General features: G+C 40.5%; 1 protein-coding gene across 4 annotated transcripts in view; it reads right to left on the reverse strand.

The window, feature by feature from the left end:
* The window catches only part of TRIM2 (tripartite motif containing 2), a 150,540-nt gene that overhangs the window by 18,720 nt on the left and 110,467 nt on the right, over positions 1 to 21,353 (reverse strand). For all 4 annotated transcript variants that reach the window (XM_056562526.1, XM_056562536.1, XM_056562519.1 and 1 more), the window contains 7 exons: positions 20,320 to 20,498; positions 17,082 to 17,319; positions 14,238 to 14,389; positions 13,744 to 13,924; positions 12,778 to 13,501; positions 5,168 to 5,271; positions 936 to 1,103 (listed from right to left, as the gene is read on the reverse strand). In XM_056562526.1, the coding sequence (XP_056418501.1) occupies positions 936 to 1,103; positions 5,168 to 5,271; positions 12,778 to 13,501; positions 13,744 to 13,924; positions 14,238 to 14,389; positions 17,082 to 17,319; positions 20,320 to 20,453 (1,701 nt within the window). In that variant the 5' untranslated portion in view covers positions 20,454 to 20,498. The remainder of the gene's footprint in view (positions 1 to 935; positions 1,104 to 5,167; positions 5,272 to 12,777; positions 13,502 to 13,743; positions 13,925 to 14,237; positions 14,390 to 17,081; positions 17,320 to 20,319; positions 20,499 to 21,353) is intronic.

The following is a 21,353-nucleotide window of genomic DNA, read 5'->3' on the forward strand; positions in this document are numbered from 1 at the left end:
GGTTTTTGAAAGAAATTAGCTCTGTTTTTCTATTCCTGGATAACCCCTTTAACCTCTGCAGCAATTCTGGCAGCACTCCTACATGTATTTCCTAAAGACAACCTCTGGATATGACGCGGAGCATGTGCACTCAACTTCTTTGACCATGGCCAGGCCTGTTCTGAGTAAAACCACTGTGTAGTATTGCTACTGTGCTGCAGCTCAGTTTCAGGGTCTAAGCAAATCTTTTTAGAACTTATGCCATCTTTATGTAGAGTAACATATCTTTTTTTTCAGGATCCTCATCTTTGCTATGAGGTGCCATGTTGAACTTCCAGTAACCAGTAATGAAGAGTATGACAGTGATGACACCACTTTGAAACTCCAGCTACCCATTCACATCTCAGACCTTTTAACACTATATCGCATAATACTGGGGAGGGAAAATGGCTAATTGGGCCCAATTTGGAAATTTCCACTAAGGGGCGTACACTCTTTGTTGCCAAGGTTAAGACATTAATGGCTGTGTGTTGAGTTATTTTGAAGAAACACAACATTATGTGCTGTTATACAGACTGTGTACTCACTACTTTACTTGACTCCTGAAAACTAGTTTAAAAAAAATTGCATATTTTTGCACAATAACTGTATTTTTTTTTTTTTGGGTGTCAAGCTTTGATAAATTTCCCCCAAAAGGTATTAATAAACTTAATTATGGTAGCATTTTCTTAAGAACAACTGATTATGTTTACAGGTACTTAGTATGTTTCTTTATAATTGACTTTTTTGTGTAACCACAGATCATTAGAAAACCCAATGGAAAAACCAATGACACCAAATTTAATTCATGCAGTGGAATTTTTTTAGCAAAATTATGCTTGGTAATTCCATAGTATGATTGGGCCCTTAGGAGAAATAACCAATATTTTGAGTCTAATACTATAGAGACAGTTTACCTTGAACTTGCCATCATTGGAGAATATGCTGACCCACTTATTGTCGTAGTCTGCTATAATGATGTCACCACTTGGATGCACTGCAACCCCTGTTGGTCTCTGTAGTTGTCCTGGTGATCTCCCTCGAATACCAAAGCGGCTTTTGAATTGCCCATCATTTGAAAATATCTGAAATACAACATTATAATACATTTTGTCATTGCTTTTCTAACAATACACATCTACAGTGAAGTGCAGATTAACAGTTATTTGAGGTATAATGATTTATACTGAACACAACCTATTTAGTTGAATTGTGTTAGGGCTAGAACTATTATTTACAGTAGATTATTATTTGTGCCTTAACTTGATCCCCAGAAGCTCATGAAACACCTTAGGAGGACAGGATTTTTTTTTTACAATACATGTTTTCTCAATAACTTGAGCACTCATAGCAGCCTAAGTAACAGGTAAAACATCCCTTGTGATGTGTCAGTGGTCCTGGTGGACCCAAAGAGGTAATGGCACTGTTGCTGCCTGTAATGTGTAGATGGTTGCTCATTAGGGTTAATTAGAATGTTCCAGCCTTCCCTACGGGGTACCTGCAGGTCCATGTTTTTACAACACTGCAGATTGAAGTCCTTGAATTTATTTATTTTACGACTAAACACATTTATATAATAGTATATACCAGACACTCATTTAGCCTAATGCAGTTAGAAACACATGCAGAATTAAACTCAAGCCTGAAGCTACTATCCACAGGAAGTACTAAACTTAAATGATTTATGGCATTTATGGAAATCTCAAACCACTCCCCAGTGTCAGCAGGCAAATGAACACAGTGGAAATTTCCACTCAATGCTGAGATCAGAATGTGAAATGAGCCCATATCCTGTAGTAGAAAAGCAGAGATGCGAAAGGTTGTGCCGTGGTGGGCCTCAGGCGAGGGGCCTCCTCTCTGATATTTATTCCTAACTTCTCCAGCCCCCTGATGGCGATTTCTCTCTGTTTGGGAACCTTGGGACCGCTTTTCTGATCGACAACTACCTTGATTCTTCTACCTCTTCTTCTCTCCCTTTTTCTTCCTCCTCTTCTTTCCGCCCTCTCCTCCTCTCAGGTCTCGTGGTTCATTATGAGTTTGTCTTTGTGGTCCATTTCAGTTTCTTCCTCCCCGTGTATGTGGCCCTCTGGGCCTCACTGCCTATATTTGTTGGTGCGCAGACTTATACTTGTTCATGTATCTTTATGGTTAATGTTATGGTCTTTTATTCTATTAATACCCTGATATTGCAGGCCTTTACATAGATTTCTATGGTCTTTTTGGCCTATGGTGGTCCTCCCTATTGTTAATTTTCTTATTCATAACACTCTGCCTGTTAATGAGTCTCGACCCACTATAATGTTATTTGCATGTTCTTTTTCCTTTATTTGGATTTGTATCCAGGAAAAGTTCTTTAATAAAAATTAGAGTTGGAAAAAAAAAAAAAAAAAGAAAAGCAGAGATGCATCTATAGGGATGAGTAAACTAGATATATTTTGGAGCCCATTAAATAAGCAGCTGGATATGCTTTAGAAACAATGTAAAGACTAAAAAGCTGATAGTTTTTTATTTTTTTTATTTAAATTTATCAATTATCAGCTGTAGTCTTGAGATAAGGCAAACAGAATTTTGGAAATCCATCCAGAATTATGTGAAGATATATGATAGATATAAGTGAGGGGAGAAGTCTGGAGAAGAAGTCTGGGATAAAGCTCACTTAGTGATTAGCCACATTTTATTTAGTATTTCCTCTCTGCATCTCAGCAGACATAACTTTTAATTTATTTTTATTTTATTTCTTCACTGGCATGGTGTGTTCCACCAACTAAGGTGTATGGTGTCCTCCCGACTCTCCACAGATTGATGATATCAGTGGAGAGAAGGGTTTTACCCCACCCCATAGGAAAAGCAGGAACCTGCGGCAATGCTTAAAAGGGTACTCCGCTCCTAGACATCTTATCCCCTATCCAAAGGATAGGGGATAAGATGTCAGATCGCCGCGGTCCCGCTGCTGGGGATCCCCGGGATCCTCGGGATCCTCGCTGTGGCACCCCGCCATCATTACAGCACAGAGCGAGTTCGCTCTGTGCGTAATGACGGGCAATACAGGGGACGGAGCAGAGTGACATCATGGTTCCGCCCCTCATGACATCACGTCCCGTCCCCTTAATGCACGTCTATGGGAGGGGGCGTGATGACCGCCACGCCCCCTCCCATAGACTTGTATTGAAAGGGGCTTGCCGTGACATCACGAGGGGCGGAACCGTGACGTAACCATGCTCCCGCCCCTATATTGCCCGTCAATACGTGCAGAGCGAACTCGCTCTGTGCTGTAATGATAACGCAGTGCGGCAGCGGGGATCCCGGGGCTAACCAGCAGTGGGACCGCGGCGATCTGACATCTTATTCCCTATCCTTTGGGGGCGGAGTACCCCTTTAATGTTCATGTGTATGAGGAGGTAAGGGTAATGTTATTCATGTCAACTTTCAATTTTTTTTTTTTTTTTATGTTATAGCTCATCATTGTACATAAGCTGTACAAACTTGTCCTAAAAGTAAATACAATAAAAGCATAAATGCTTTTACAAAATGTATAATTTATATGAAATTTATAAACAGGAAGTACTGTCATTTTTTTTCTCCTGAGCATAAGGTACCGTATTTATCGGCGTATAACACGCACTTTTTAGGCTAAAATTTTTAGCCTAAAATCTGTGTGCGTGTTATACGCCGATACACCCCCCAGTAAAGGCAGGGGGAGAGAGGCAGTCGCTGCCCGCTTCTCTCCCCCTGCCTTTCCTGGGGTCTAGAGCGCTGCTGTCGGCCCTTCTCTCCCCCTGGCTATCGGCGCCGCTGCCCGTTCTGTCCCCCTGACTACCAGTGCCGGCAACGATAGCCAGGGGGAGAGAAGCGGCGCCGACAGCCAGGGGGAGAGAAGGGGCAGCGGCACCCATTGCCAGCGCCGCTGCCCCGTTGCCTCCCCCCATCCCGTGGCATAATTACCTGAGTCGGGTCCGCACTGCTGCAGGCCTCCGGCGTGCGTCCCCCGGCGTCGTTGCTATGCGCTGAACGGCGCGGCGCATGACGTCAGTGCCGTGCATAGCAACGACGCAGGGGACGCACGCCTCAAAAAACTTTTTTTACCCAAATATCCTTGGTAAAATGAGGGTGCGTGTTATAGGCCGGTGCGTGGTATACCCCGATAAATATGGTACTTCCTGACAGCAGTAGTAGCTGATATGGAGATAATATTTATTTTCCTGCTTAAAATGCCTGTCTATGCATAAGGCTTATTCTGTTGTGGTGTCCTGGTACAGGACCTTGCCCTGTCCCTGTCTTAAGTCCCCTCAGTTAGAGTCCCTCCATTCCACAGGGCTCTCCTGCAGGGCTTGCCCCTTGTTCACCTCGTATAAATGTGTTCCTGTATATTGTACAATATGTATATAGAGGTAATACAAATTTATAAGACCTTCCTAGGTCATGTGATGATGTCATGTGTTGTACCCAGAGTTCTCTGGGTTCAGGACCTACAGGCTTTGCAACCAATGGGATTAGTCCAGCCCCCCTAGAATATAAGGGGCTGCACTCACTAAATTCACTCTTTGTTCCTGCTCATCATCCTGTACACTTCAGCAATACCAATTCAAGCACAATTGCATCTAGGCCAAAGCCTAAAGATCCAGCAGCCACTAAAACCATGAGTTATAACGCTCTATCTACAAATTCTTTGTGACTACTATTCAACTCAAATCCTATAGTTAGTAGCACAGTGGCCTGCTTAAAGCTCAAGACTATTAGTCCCAGCAAAGCCTGTGAGGAACCTGCATCCCGGTTACCTCAAGAGAAACAGTTTAATTGTAAAGACTGTTGGCATAAGAAGTTCAGTAAAAGTTCCAGTTATCTCATAAAATCTGCTGTGGACATTCCGTTTATTATCCTGCCGTTTGTGGACCGGTTTTCGGCAGGGCCTTCTATACAAAACTACCGCACCCTGATGTCACGACAAACCAAGGGTTAATACCACTAGACCCTGTAGCATCATTGCAACACCCCTATATCACTACCCTCCTGGCTTACCAAACTGTCTTCTTCCACTCACTCTTCAGCTCATTCGCTGACAGTAACATAAGTTGATTTGAAGTTCCTGCTAATCTTTACAGAGATTTAAATGCAAGATACCACAAATAGGAATATTTATGATCGTTCATACCTGGACACATTGGTTGTTGCTATCTGCAATCAATATTTTTCCATTGGTGGATGCAGCTACTCCTTGAAGATTAGTAAATTCGCCCTTATTTCTTCCTTTTGTACCTAAAAATAACAAAGAAATCTAAATTTGCTGCAGCAGCTGTGAAACTTGAATCTCAATGAACCCTTTGTGTGCTCTATTCTCTTACAATAGAAAGGGGACAACCATCCTAATACAACACCAGGATATAAATAATTACATAGAAAAGGAAGAGCAGTTCAAGTTAATTTATCAGTAAATGACACAGGAGAAGAAAGTTCCTACAAAGCTATCTGTAACAAACCTACTCCAAGGTTGAGAAAGAAATACAGTACCTCAGGTATAAGTTGAGGACCAGGAAAATTACTAGAAAACTAAGATAGGCCCCCAACAGCAAACAGCAGCATAAGTGCTGTAACAAGAATTTAAAAAGGTATGAATAATAGGGCCATAAAGAACCCACATAATAGTGCTAGACAGCAGAAAGCCAACAAAAAGGTACAATGTTCTTGCAGAACCTGAACATCTGGGCCCCAATAGCAGCTGCTAATACAGTCATTCAAGACAATATCATGTAGTTATGCTATGTTCGAAACAACATTTAAATGGACAAACTCAGCGCTTTTCCAAATAGTGTGAACATAATGGAAACAAATTATGAAACAGTTTTTATTTCAAATAGATGCAATGCCAGTGAGCATTACTAGAACACACTGTGCTTTTTGTTAGACATAATACTTAAAAAAAAAAAGTACATATTATATATACATATATACACACACACACACTCGTGAAACCTATAGTTGCATATAAACCACTATACTATAATTAAAAGGCGCATTAACATGCTAATAAGCAGCAGGCACTGGCTACAATACACAGCTGATCACCCACTGCAACAGTTAATCCTGCATATGCAGGGGTTGGTGAGACTGCTGCATGTACAGTGCTGACAGGGGAAGGGGGGTTTACCCTGTCACCCATCGGATAACTCTGCAATTCCTTCTCAAGGTTTCGATGGTTGGCATAGCAGCCAAAGGCTAAATCATGGCCATCAAGGTTTCTAAATAATCAGTTTTTCCATGAGTAATCAATATATATATATATATATATATATATATATATATATATATATATATATAAAAATAAAATTAATTGCAAATTGAAATTCCCCAAAAAGCCCTATACTATAAAACTATGTTGTTATTTATCCTACAAGTTGAATGCCAAAGAAAAAAAAAAAAAAAAGAAAAAGAAAAAAGCCAGTTTTGGTAATTTTGCATATATTGTAAAAATGGTATCAGTAAGAAGTACTGCTTTTCCTGCAAAAAAAATAAGCCCTCACACAACTCTGTCGGCCAAAAAATAAAAATCTTATGTCTGTCAGAATATGGCAACACAAATAAGGGAATTAAATTGTTTTAAATTAAAAAGGAAGAAAAAAACATTAAACAGGTATATTAATTGGGTATTGCCATAATCATACTGACCAGTAGAATAAAGAAAGCATGTTATGTATACAGCACAGTAAGCACCTCTACAAAAAATAAATACAAATAAAATTTTTTTTATAAAAACTGATCAAAAGGTTTCACAAGATCTAACACAGCTGAATATGGTGCTTCATAAGCATTCTAATAAAATAGGTCACAAAATTTACATGGTGATCATTTATTTCTGAGGCCTTTGTGCAAGTCAGCTGTACTTGAGTATTATGCTAGGATGTGATGTATACGAATCTGTATAAGCCACGTGTCAACCAAAGAATAACCCGCTGGAGTTTGTCTGTGGCTCCTGATAGTGACGTCACTACACAGTGTTAGGAGATCCAAAATTCCTTCTAACACGTTTAGTTTTCAAAGCCGTTACACTTTTAGATTTTCAAGCACTCTGTAGTGATGTCACTATCAGGAGCCACAGACGGCACCGGTTGAGATGCCACCTGCCGGGGCAGTCTCCTGATACTTCCTATATACATACATTTTAAACCTTTTTGGACCACAAAGAACTAATAATCACTATGAGAATCATGGAAAATTTATGAAGCAAAGTGAATAGAGGCATCTTAATGCACTAAATACAGTCAGGTCCATAAATATTGGAACATCGACACAATTCTACAATGGATTTGAAATGAAACGAAGATGTGCTTTAACTGCAGATTGTCAGCTTTAATTTGAGGTTATTTACATCCAAATCAGGTGAACGGTGTAGGAATTACAACAGTTTTCATATGTGCCACTTGTTAAGGGACCAAAAGTAATGTGACAGAATAATAAATCATAAATCAAACTTTCACTTTTTAAAGGAAAACGGTCATATGTTTTGTCCCGCACTATCCACGTGTACCTGTGGATAGTGCGGGTGACACTGAACATTTTGAGTCCTACCTTGCCCGGATCTGCTGCGCCGTTCGTCCGTTATAGCTGGTTTTCGGTATATTAAAATTAGCTGCTAACTGGCACGGGCGGGGTTACTGCCTTCAACTGGCACTGTGACATAACCGCCGCCCGGCCCGCAGCACAGCTGGCTAATGAATATTCACACGTTGTCTTACACTCTCCGTCTCATCTCGGCCAAGTCCTGGACGATACTGCGCATGTACCCTTACTCCAGAGCTGCTCCTGACAAATAAAGCAATGCTGAAGACCGCTTCCGGGTATAGTAGGAAATCCCGGGCATGCACAATATCGTCTGGGACTAGGCCGAGATGAGACGGAGATAGTAAGGCAATATATGAATATTCATTAGCCGGGTGGTGCTGCGGAGGTTACGTCACAGTGCCAGTTGAAGGCAGTAACCCCGCCCGTGCATGTTAGCAGCTAATTTGAATACACCGAAAGAGAGCTATAACGGGCGAACGGCTCAGCGGATCTGGGCAAGGTAGGACTCAAAATGTTCAGCGTCTCCTGCGCTATCCACCGGTACCCGTGGATAGTGCGGGACAAAAAATATGTGACAGTTTTCCTTTAATACTTGGTTGCAAATCCTTTGCAGTCAATTACAGCCTGAAGTCTGGAACGCATAGACATCACCAGACATTGCTGGGTTTCATCCCTGGTGATGCTCTGCCAGACCTCTACTGCAACTGTCTTCAGTTCCTGCCTCTTCTTGGGGCATTTCCCTTCAGTTTTGTCTTCAGCAAGTGAATTGCATGCTCAATCGGATTCAGGTCAGGTGATTGACTTGGCCATTGCATAACATTCCACTTCTTTCCCTTAAAAAAACTCTTTGGTTGCTTTTGCAGTATGCTTTAGGTCATTGTCCATCTGCACTATGAAGCGCTGTCCAATGAGTTCTGAAGCATTTTGCTGAATATGAGCAGATAATATTGCCCCAAACACTTCAGAATTCATCCTGCTGCTTTTGTCAGCAGTCACATCATCTATATATACATATTATATATATACATATTATATATATATATATAACTCAACGTGTGTGTGTGTGTGTGTGTGTGTGTGTGTGTGTGTGTGTGTGTGTGTGTGTATGTATGTTCCACAAAAACTTCCAAACGACTAAAGATATTAAAATGAAACTTGGCACACGTTACTTATATGTCAACAACAAACATAGGATAGGTGATTTAACCCTTACTCACCCCCATTTGCAAGGGGCGGGGTTTATGTTTAAAGTCCCATACAAGTCAATGGGAAATATATGTTACTGCATAACTTCCAAACCGCTAGAGATATTTCAAAAATACTTGGTCACATGTTACTTATATGTCCACTTAAAATATAGGATAGTTGATTTAACCCTTAACTACCCCCATTTGTGAGTGTTGGGGTTTTTGATTAAAGTCCCATGCAAATCAATGGGAAATGTATGTTTCCACATAACTTCTGTACGGCTGGAGATATTTCAATACCTGGTACATATATAAGGTCGGGATAGGAGGACCGGGATAGGAGGTCGGGATATGAGGACGGGATATGGGGTTCAGATATGACAACAACTTATGAGGATGGGATATGAAGTCAAAAGCTTCCTCCTTTGTTTATTTTCCTCCCCAACAAAGATTAGGAAGGAACAACTGGGCAACGCCGGGTATTAAGCTAGTCAATAAATACAAGCGAACCAGTTCCATTGGCAGCCATACATGCCCACGCCATGACACTACCACCACCATGCTTCACTGATGAGGTGGTGTGCTTAGGATCATGAGCAGTTCCTTTCCTTCTCCATACTCTTCTCTTCCCATCACTCCGGTACAAATTGATCTTGGTCTGGATGTTGTTCTGGATGTTGTTCCAGAACTGTGAAGGCTTTTTTTAAATGTCGTTTGGAAAATCTAGCCTTCCTTTTTCAAGGCTCACCAACGGTTTACATCTTGTGGTGAACCCTCTGTATTCACTCGGGTGAAGTCTTCTCCTACCTCCTGGAGAGTGTTCTTGATCTGGCCAACTGTTGTGAAGGGGATTTTCTTCACCAGGGAAAGAATTCTTCAGTCATCCACCACAGTTGTTTTCCTTGGTCTTGCGGGTCTTTTGGTGTTGCTGAGCTCACCGGTGCATTCCTTCTTTTTAAGAATGTTCCAAACTGTTGTTTTGGTGACGCCTAATGTTTTGTCTCTCTCTCTCTCTCTCTCTGATGGGTTTTTTTTTTTTTGTTTTGTTTTTTTTCAGCCTAATGAGGGCTTGCTTCACTGATAGTGACAGCTCTTTGGATCTCATCTTGAGAGTTGACAGCAAAAGATTCCAAATGCAAATAGCACACTTGAAATGAACTCTGGACTTTTTATCTTCTCATTGTAATTGGGATAATGAGGGAATAACACACACCTGGCCATTGAACATATGCAAACTGTTGTAATTCCTACAGCGTTCACCTGATATGGGTGTAAATACCCTGATATGGATGTAAATATCAATGTCCCAATATTTATGGACCTGACTGTAGGTGTTTGCTGGCAATAGTGCTTTTAACACAGAAAATTACATTGTACATTAGTGGAGGGCTGCACTTGTATAACAGGGCTAATACAGATATGTATACATCACGTTCAAGCATAATACGGAAGTACAACCTGTGATTTACATATGTATTCATGATTATTTAGCCTTTATTAGTGTGAGATACAGGGATACTAGATGTTTAGCAGCAGTATGTGCAAATAATGAGACACAGAAGAGGGGGTTTCTAGCATCCAGGTCTTTTAAACCCACTTCAGAAATAAATTGGCCCCTTGAAAAATTGATTTTTTTACATTTTCATGAAAATGTCAAAATATACTGCAATGTTTCTTAGCCCTCTGACTTCCTTAAAAGTAGAAATACATTCACTAAATGATGCCAACCTAAAATAGACATATTGTAAATGTGAAATGACTGTTTCTCTAAAAGCAGAGAATGTCAAATTTCTGTAGTTTTTCACAAATTATAGCTGAAGGTATTGACCAAAGTTTACCACTAACAAAGTACAATGTGTCATGAAAAAACAAACCCTTTCAAAATCACTTAGATAAGTAAAAGCATCCCATAGTTAATAGCACATAAAATGAGACAAGTCATATTTTACAATAAGCCATGGTCCTTTAAGGGGTTATCCAAGTTTTACTAACTTTTCACTATCATGCCTGTGATGCCAAGTTATGCCTTAAGTGCTTTACTTTCCTTACATTTGTGGAGTGGATCGACTTCTTCTTTGTGATTTCATAGTCCCCCCAGGTTCAACATTCCTCTTGTGTATGGACAACAACTGATCACAGGGGGTTTGGCTTCTTCCAGTCTTCCCTGACAAACCAGCTCCCTAATGACGTGTGTGGTCCAGCTGTACGTGCAACAGCCCCTGTGATCATCTGTTGTCTCAAGCCAAACAGGATCCTGGGAAAGCTCAAGACAACAGTCATCCAGAGACCAGAGGAATGCTAAACCTAGAGGGGCCCATAAAATAACAAAAAAAGGGGTCGATACACCCCAAAGGCAAGTAAAGACCTAACTTGGCACCACAGACACGATAGTGAAAAGTTAAAGGGGTACTCCGGTGAAAACCTTTTTTCTTTTAAATCAACTGGTGCCAGAAAGTTAAACATATTTGTAAATTACTTCTATTAAAAAATCTTAATCCTTCCAGTACTTATTAGCTGCTGAATGCTACAGAGTAAATTCCTTTCTTTTTGGAACACTGATGACATCACGAGCACAGTGCTCTCTGCTGACATCTCTGTCCATTTTAGCAACCGTGCATAGCAGATGTATGCTAAGGGCAGCATAGTGGCTCAGTGGTTAGCACTACTGCCTTCCGGTGCTGGGGCCTTGGGTTCAAATCCCACTAAGGACAACAATAAATGAAGAGTTATTATTATTATTATTATTATTATAATGACGTCAGCAAAGAGCACTGTGCTCGTGATGTCATCAGAGAGAATTCCAAAAAGAAAAGAATTTCCTCTGTAGTATTCTGCAGCTAAGTAGTACAGGAAGGATTAAGATTTTTTAATAGAAGTAATTTACAAATCTGTTTAACTTTCTGGCACCAGTTGATTTAAAAGAAAAAAGGTTTTCACCGGAGTACCCCTTTAATAAAAACCTGGATAACCCCTTTATGGCCAAAATAGGCCATGTCAAGGGTTAACACATGTTGCTGTAATGAAGCACAATGCCTAGCTACCAAACTGATAGAAGAACAATAACCAGGGTGTTGATATAATAATGAATGAGCAAATATAAAAATAAAAGTTATCCATATAAGGTGACCTGGCAATATGTATCATGTTGTCATGACTACTGGAAAATGCTTAGAGGCTTTCATGAACAGAGAAAATGTCTTATTTCTTTTTTCTAAGTATCAAGTAGGAAATGTAGTAATAACCAGCTGCAGCCTCACTGCTGCTGTCAGCAGAGAAACACCTACGGCACTGTGTGTTGAGATCACTTCATTATTGTTATGAGGAAGACACTGGTTTGCTGCCAAAATACATATCACATTCATACAATGTTATTGGCGTTTATCAGTTGACAGCATTAGGATACCCCCTTTTTTCAATTTCCAATATGTATATTGTTTCTGCAAGAAGAGATGAACAGCATCTTGTGTAGTAGCATTTTTTGTATACATAATCATCAGGTTTTGTCATCCGAAAGTCATACATATCAGCAAGAGATACACAGAGGCAATCCTCTGCACAGTCAGATCATTGGATTAGAAGAATTGCGCATAGTGATCCATTCTATACTGCAAGTTAAACTAGACACCATGCAACAAGCCTAGGGCATCCAACAGTGTCTACATAATCCATTTTAGTCCTATTCACATGAATTGGAAACATAAATGGGCATTCTTTGCGGCCTTTTGAAAGTTCACTCTACAGGGGATGCTGAGCTTCAGCTACTATTAGTTGTGTCTTATCTATCCACTGGTGAGATTTCACTGTACTCATGTCTGTGCAGAGAAGAAAGGTATTACTGGGAAATCATCTCAGCTTAGTTTTACACCTAATGGCCACAATGGAAACTGCAAGATTTCAGGATTTAAAAATATAGATCCGAAAATTAGAATAAAAAAAAATTTAATTCATTTAAAAAAAAATCACCAGGCAGGGCTTTTACAATTTTACAAATACCAGATGCAACACAGATGTCACTTACCTACTCGAAATATCAAATCATCCTCTATTGGGTTTTCTTTCCTTTTGCCTGTACTGTACATACTTGCCGGCCTCTTTACTGCCTTCTGCTTGACGTGTCCACTGCCCGGAGACTTCACTCTCCTCTTGACCCCCTCTGTTGTGGGGGACACATCAGCAGACTTCACCACCTTCAGTTTAAATGGGCTTCCTTTTATATGCTGATCATACAGTCGCAGAGATAGAGTAAAGTCTCCTTCTTTTGGAATTGTATACAAATATTCATAGGTGCCATTTTTATTGTCAAGAATTTCTCCATCTGTGATGCTACCATCAGGTGTAAACAACTCAGCTGAAATATAGGCACTCCCAGTTTTGCACAGTTCACCGTCCTTGTCCTTTGTAGTAATTGTAACAGACATAGGCTGACCAACCACACTCTGTTTCAGCCCTTCACCAGTAGCCACGGTTTCAGACGCTACAGCATTTGTGGTCAGTATAGTTCCAAGATTGTGAATAGACTTTTTCAAGCCTTCAGTTTCCACTATGAAGTCCAGTTGGTCATTCTCGTGAGGATGTAATGGGAAATCCTGCTCTGCCAATTCGTTTAGCTTATCGCTCATCTGTTTCTTCACTAGTAATACCTCCGTCTCTGTCCCATGGTTAAGTGCTTGTGCTGTAAAAGTGCTACAACTCTTTATGTTATCCTGTCCTTCTACTAACGTATCTAGCTGGGTCTGGAGGACCTAAGACCAAAGTACAAAATGCAATAGTTAATTATTTAACCAGAGAGAAAAGCCCATCCCTGAACATACAACAACCTACAGGCTAAAGTGATTCACGATTGGCTGGTACTAGATAAGTCACTTTACATGCTTTCATTGTATATACAAAGCTTGATAACTTGTAATTAATTTGAAACCCCATCCTATCTATATGTACCTGCATATATGTTTGCAGCTTATATTCACTGAAATAGGTAACTTGCCTTATGTTTTAGCCCATAGTTCACTTCTAATTCCATCAGTAAAACACTCTTCCGAACATTTAATGTTTTTTGTAGGTCCTCAAAAGTTGAATGAATTTCATCAACAATGCTTGACTTCTGCGTTGCAAGCTGATTAATGATTTCAGATACAACCTGCAATGCCGTGTCTATTTCTGGTAATCTGAAATAAAAAAACACTTGTAATTCTAGCAATTAAAATACAGTAAACATACATAAAAGCTACAACGAAAAAAGAATTCCATACAATACACGTATATTTCTATCTATCTTACAGCCATGACCTAGCTTAAGCTGCTGGAGAAGGAGTTAAGTTGGGCATTAGATCCAGTTATTTACAATGTAATAATAGTAATTGTTTTTGGTAAGAAACCAATTTATTTGTGGCAAACAACCAAGACACAAAGTCCAATTATTCATGTCATGCTGCAGAGCACCACATCAAAAAGCTGGCCTGCTCCGAAAGAAACACATACCTCTTCTTGACGGCATCCAGCTGAGCCTGCAGTGCTGCCTTATGTTGCTCCACCACATCTTTGAGTGGCACAGTGGGGTGCTCAGCATGCTCCCCTCCAGTACAGTCTTGACACATAGCAGTCTCACATGACTGGCAGTAAAATTCCATCACCTGCAGCACACATAAACAAGTGTTACATCAAAGTTTACAACAATAGCAAATTATGGGCTACAACAATTATGTAAGTGATGAGGACAGTTTACAATAAACCATGTTTTATTGGTGCAATGATAATATAGACCAATTAACAGGTAAAGTAAATCTGTTAACTGCATTATTACGCCTTTATGTGGGGCAGCATATTCAACTAATGGTTTGTACTCCTAGTAGCCAAAACAGCACAAAAAAAAAAAAAAATTGTGAGGAGCACTCCTGCCTACCAGCAGGTCAGTGATAAACAGGGGTCTCCTAGGACTGTATCCACATTTTTCAGCCCACCGGACCACCTGAAACCTGAACTAATTTATTCAGGTTAAGTCAGCAAACGCCGAGCCGCGAGGTTCGTGACAAATCGGGTAACTAACTTCACTGATCTCTAATGAGAATGCTCCCTCATAAATGCAATAAGGATCCTATTAGATGGGCTAATGCCCACATTAAATTGGCATCATGCTTATAGTTTGTCACTTTTTTAGTGAGCCTATTACAAGGCTAGACTATTGTCCCTGGCGCTCCCTTTGCTGCCATCATTCTTCTGCCGCATGTCCCAATTGGAGATGTACAGCCAATTAGCGATAAAAGGTTAAAAATGAAAAGATTAACAAGTGTTTGCTCATTTGATGTCTGGACCTAAACGACTGCGGTACCACAACTAATTACCGCATGCGTTTTTGTCACGAATGTTTCACAGTGATTATGCTAATGCCGTACATCAGGCATCATAGATCTATTTTTACTGCAATTTCAGACATCCACGGTAAAAACGCATGCAGTAATTAGTTGTAGTACTGCAACAGGGGAACACAGTCTTACAAAGTCTAATTTGTGTTATAGAGCCCTAAGTCTGCTGTTTTGTTTTAGCGCTCTTATAACTTTAATATGCTTACACAGGAAAGCAGTAAAAGATGACAGATCCACTTGATAGACTATTTGCTATATAACCAAATATAATAGCTAATGTAGCTTACGTATGTCCAAATCTTTTAAGTTGTACAACAATATATGTACAGATTTGTGAATGAAATTAGGTTTAATGTATATTAATTTATTCTTAGAGCTTCCCTTAAAGGGGTACTCTGCTCCTAGACATCTTATCCCCTATTGCGGCGGAACCCCCGCGATCTTGGCTGCGGTACCCCAGACATACGGTGCATGGCGCGAACTTTGCTCCGTGCTGGATGACTGGCGATGCGGAGCGGAGGCTGGTGACGTCACGGCAATGCCCACTCAATGCAAGTCTATGGGAGGGCCTCTGGCACTGCACCCGGTGCCCTAAACGAACGCCGGGTGAAGCAGGGAGATCACAGGGGTCCAAAGCGGCGGGACCTCCTGTGATGAGACATCTTATCCCCTAGCCTTTGGATAGGGGATAATGGGTGGGATTTATCAAAGCTGTCTATTTCCCGCATCAATATAGACCAACCTACAGAGCGTAAGGCCGGTCTATTGTGCGCTTAATTTATCAAAAATAGTCGCACAACTTTTCTGTAAATTCTGTGCAAGGACTTCTGGATCTATGGTTTAGACTGTATTTAAACCTGCTCCAGCACGGTCTGACATTTCTGAGTACTTTCGGCCGATGCAAAAAACCAGTCTAAATCCTTTGATATATCTCCCCCAATATGTCTAGGGGCTGAGTACTCCTTTAAGGAGATCAGGAAAACATAAGTTTAGACAAGACTTTAATTTATATGCTTTTTGTGGCACATGCTTTTCCCAATTCTAGCAGATTTCTAGAGCTGCTGGGACCAGTCCAAGACTCCAGCTCTCTCATCAAGATATACTGAGGAATTAGCATTTTGTTTATAATTAAAGGTCAGAAGGATTAGGTGGGTTCAAGTAACAAGATTGTCCACATGACAAGCGGAATTACTTGTGATCCTATTTAGTCAGCTCCTTTCACTTCCTTCTGCTCATTGTCCATTCACCCAACACTACAGATAGTAATCCAGTCATATAGAACAAAAGCTACATTTCTAACAATCCATTGAAGTAGAAGAATAACAGCTACTGAGGAAATACTATTGGCATAGTTTCATCTTCAAAATTGCATGTAGCAACTAATAAGACCGCATTGTACATTATTTACCTAGTATCACTACACAATACAAACAAAATGTATAGGCCATTTTACAGGGGCTATTATCAGGAAAATGATCGTTCCTCACTCCTTCCCAATGAATAGATATTTTGTATGATCAATAAAATAATCTAAATTGTCTATAAATAGGTGATGTGCGGCCAATAATGAAAAACCTGAATTGGTGCATGAGTGACCCAGTGATCATTCATGTGGCCCAGTTGTATGGTCGATTGAGCCTTGTGAAAGTACAGTAAATAAGCGCCACTCTATGAGATCATCGCTCATTTCTTGACCCGTCAGCCAGCTTAGAAGGGCACTATATCTCTGGAGGTATGCTTTAACTATTTGTTTTTTTGGCTGCGCTGAAATTCCATAGTGTGCACTGTGCAGCAGAATCCCATTAACAGTAATAGGATTCTGCTGCACCAGAATTTCCAACTTAAATTCCTGAGCGGAATTATCATCATAGCATCATTTGTATAATACATATAATAACCAAAATATGTTAAAAAAAATAAATAAAAAAAAAGGAATCAATGCAACATTGCCCAAAATTCTTACATTTCCATCATGATTGGGACATGACAAAGGTTTTCCAGCAGCAACAGCATTCACTGTCTCCAGAATGGAGGACTCTTCTATACCATTATCTGGACTCCGCTGCAGCACGTCCATCAGGTTAGTAATGAAGAAGTTATTCTGTAGTGCAGACACACCCTTCTCGGGCAGAATTGAGGTCTGGCGGCAGACTGGGCAAGAGAGGGTCAAGCTGTGAGCTGGAATGTAATTCTGCAAACACCTATAATGTCACAGAAAAGATACCACAAGAGTTACACATTGTCCAAAATCAGGGCAAATACAGGCAGCCTCAACTTGTAACCACACTATCCTAGTTTCCTAGCAGAGTTCACTTTATTAACTTCAAGGGTTATAATAATAAACCAGCCATAACATTCAGGATAAACTTGCCAAGGAAAATAGCTTACAAAATCATAGATTAACAGCTTCACTGGTTAGGGATTACAAAAAGGTCAGCGTTTTATATTGACCTTGGTAAAACCAACAATCACCATTAGAGATGAGCGAACTTACAGTAAATTCGATTCGTCACAAACTTCTCGGCTCGGCAGTTGATGTCTTGTCCTGCGTAAATTAGTTCAGCCTTCAGGTGCTCCAGTGGGCTGGAAAAGGTGGAAACATTCCTAGGAAAGAGTCTCCTAGGACTGTATCCACCTTTTCCAGCCCACCGGAGCACCTGAAAGCTGAACTAATTTATGCAGGAAAAGTCATCAACTGCCGAGCCAAGAAGTTCGTGACGAATCGGATTTACTGTAAGTTCGCTCATCTCTAATCACCATCAAGATTTAAAGTAAATATGTCAGTAAATACATCCACAGTGTGGGCTGACAATGATATATTTACATATAGATTAAAAGAAATATGACAGGAACTGGCTTGAAAAGGGGAGAAGAGGGGGCAGTGGCAGGGATGATCCCAATGTGGGCTCCCACCTCCATTACGTGAAAGAGAACTTGCAAAGGGAGCTCTCTCTCACTAACCGGACCACCGATCGGGGTGAGTAAAAGATTTTATTCATGTCCCCCCCCCCCCACTACAACCCTGTGTATAAGGTTTAGTGTGGGTGAACTAGCTGTCAGATTCCCTTTAAGGCTTGATGTTACAATTTGTGTAATTAAAAAAAGACTGAATAATAAATAACAATATTTACACAGAAAACATGAAGGACAAACAAACTGTATCACAATTGACTGCTCCAAATTATACCCAATGTTCAATGGTAGAGCTGACATTTCAGACTGACTACTGGGATACATCAACTATCACTTATCAAGAAATCATACTATTGTATTATAAACTATTTAAAACTGTTTGAATCTCCTAATAACATTTTCATCTTAGATGAACTTGCTATGTAATCCTATGAGGGAAAGATGTGTTTTCTGTTATCTTAGTGGAAACAAGAAAATCCAACAGGAAAACCATTTCTTACAATCAACTTTTATTCCCCATCCAATAAATCGTAGATTGTAATTGTTGCAAATATTCAATATTCATCTTGAATCTAATTTAGATACACAGCTCCTTGAACCTTTATCATGTAAGGGTGCTTTCACACTATGAAGTTCACCCGTTAATTAAGGTACATTATTATGTATTGTTAACGGACGTTTAATAATGGGTGACTTAACGGATGCTAACGGCTGAATAATGTCTGTCCAAATAACGGGCATATTCATCCGTTAAGACCCGTTATAACATCAGCCATGTACAGACGTTTTAATACCTCTGCCTACAGACTCCCACAGCCAGGACTACTACTACTCCCATCATGGAACATACTTGTTTCCATGATGGGAGTAGTAATTCCCCGGCTGCGGGGTGAGGTTACATTAGTGTTTGTACTACTACCCCATCATGGAACAGAGTCTGTTCCATGATGGAGGTTGTAGTACAGGGGCTGAGGGATTGATCGCACCGGGTCTCACTTCTGACACCCGATCCGATCAGAAGTTATTAAGCAGGGGAGCGGGCAGCATGGCCTGCAACCCTGCGATGTACATGATGTATTTTTTACTTTCATTTTTAAATTCCCTGAATGGCCAGTACTGAGAAGCCAATCGGGGATCCCAGTGGGGTTTTTAAAATGGACAATGTGAGGGGACATATGTATATTAAAAGTGTTGTGGGGGGTAGGGGGGGCATAGAGCACTATATACCTAGTCCCCCAGCGCATTAATAAAAATATGACCCCCGCCAGCGCATTTATATGTATATATCTATACCCCCGCCAGCGCATAATGTGACCCCGCCGGCGCATTTGTCTTTCCATTGCAGCACTGTATGTGAATGGTATATCTATCAGAACGCATCCAGCAGCCGCCAGCCAGATGATGCTGATAGATCTACTATTCATTCATAGCGCCGGCGGCTGCATATGTATATAGATGTGCTGGGGGGGGGGCAGACATATAGCGTTATCTGCCCCCCACAGCGCTTGTATATACATATGCAGCCGCCGCTCTATGAATGAATAGTATATCTGTCAGCATCATCGGCCAGGCGGCTGCTGGATGCGCTGCTGACAGATATCACATATAGCGCTGCACAAATGCGCTATATGTGACAAATATATCTGTCAGCAGCGCATCCAGCAGCCGCCCGTCCGATGATGCTGATAGATATACTATTCATTCATAGCGCGGCGGCTGCATATGTATATACAAGCGCTGTGGGGGGCAGATAACGCTATATGTCTGCCCCCCCCAGCACATCTATATACATATGCAGCCGCCGGCACTATGAATGAATAGTATATCTATCAGGATCATCTGGCCGGCGGCTGCTGGATGCGTTCTGATAAATATACCATTCACATATAGCGCTGCAATGGAAAATTAAGACAAAAGCGCCGGCGGGGTCACATTACGCGCTGGCGGGAGGCATATTATAAATGGAGCAGGAGTCTGCTGATGTCACCTCTTCTGAGCATGCTCAGTAAAAATAACGTCAGTTGTAATAACGGGCATTAAAGGGTGTATTTATTAACGTCTGTTGGCCATAGACTTCAATGTTAAAAATAATGTCCGTTAATTTACCCGTTTTCTTGTGATGGGCGAAAAATGAGTGCATGTCACGTTATTTCTCCCATCACAACTAACGGCCGTTAGTCATGACTGGCTATAACAAGCACCCTAACATAACTCTTCTATATTAGTATGCAGATTAAACAGCATTGCACAAATGGTAAAGTTCAAGTAATAAACAGCAGGCAATTCACCTCTCACAAAACGTGTGAAGGCAAGGAAGTACTTTGGGATTTTTGTATCGGTCGAGGCATATACTGCAGATTAGAAACTGCTTGTCGATCTGGCGCACCACAGGGCTAGGGATATTGGAGCCTTCACTGGCCATCCTAGACCACTGACATGTGGGTTAAGTTCCCTTCCACCTTGCACACTAAGGAAGAAATAAAATGATGTTACAGAAAATCAATAAATGTTATTTGGACAACAATATGTCAATGTACATGTGGAAATGAAAATGGGCAATTTAAGAAAAAACATTTACAGCATAAAAGATTACACTATGTTGTCCAGTTATTAATAAAACCACTAAAATTACACTTTGCCTTCATTGCAAATAACAGCTTTCCTTTTCAGCATTCAACCCAGTGTCCCTAAACTCATTTAGCTGTTTATTGGGAATATAAAAGATATTATCCCTATGGCCAGAGGCAGATACCAAAGAATCCACATTAAGACTATAGGGGATATAATGTTGTAGAAATAAATCAGCTTCACATCACTTCCTACAGAGGTATTAACATTCCTGTATTTCCCATTATAGTATATGGTCTTAAAGGGGTTATAATGGATTAGAAAAATAATATTTTGTAAAAACAGCAACACACCTGTCTTCAGGTTGTATGTGGCATTACAGCTCAGTTCCATTGAAGTGAATAAAGCCAAGCTGTAATACCACACACATCCTGAGGACAGGTGTGGTGCTATTTTTGGAAGACATTAGCTTTTTTTTTTCTATTCCTGGATAACCCCTTTAATACTCATTTGTTTAATGTCTGAGCAGAATAATGGTGTAATTGACAGGTCTTTTTAATGTCTGTGAGCACCTAAAGTGTTAATACAAGGATACAGCAAACTGTGCTGTTTGTCTCTTGGGCTATAAACAGTATCATGACATATTCATAATGGAAATTGCCGCACATGCAAAATAAGCAAGTCTATGTGTTAGCAAATCACACCATGTTTATTTATGGCTGTACTGCTTATTGTATTGCATATTTGCATCAAA

This window comes from Hyla sarda, chromosome 1 (genome assembly GCF_029499605.1).
Source record: "Hyla sarda isolate aHylSar1 chromosome 1, aHylSar1.hap1, whole genome shotgun sequence".
NCBI classification, from domain to species: domain Eukaryota; kingdom Metazoa; phylum Chordata; class Amphibia; order Anura; family Hylidae; genus Hyla; species Hyla sarda.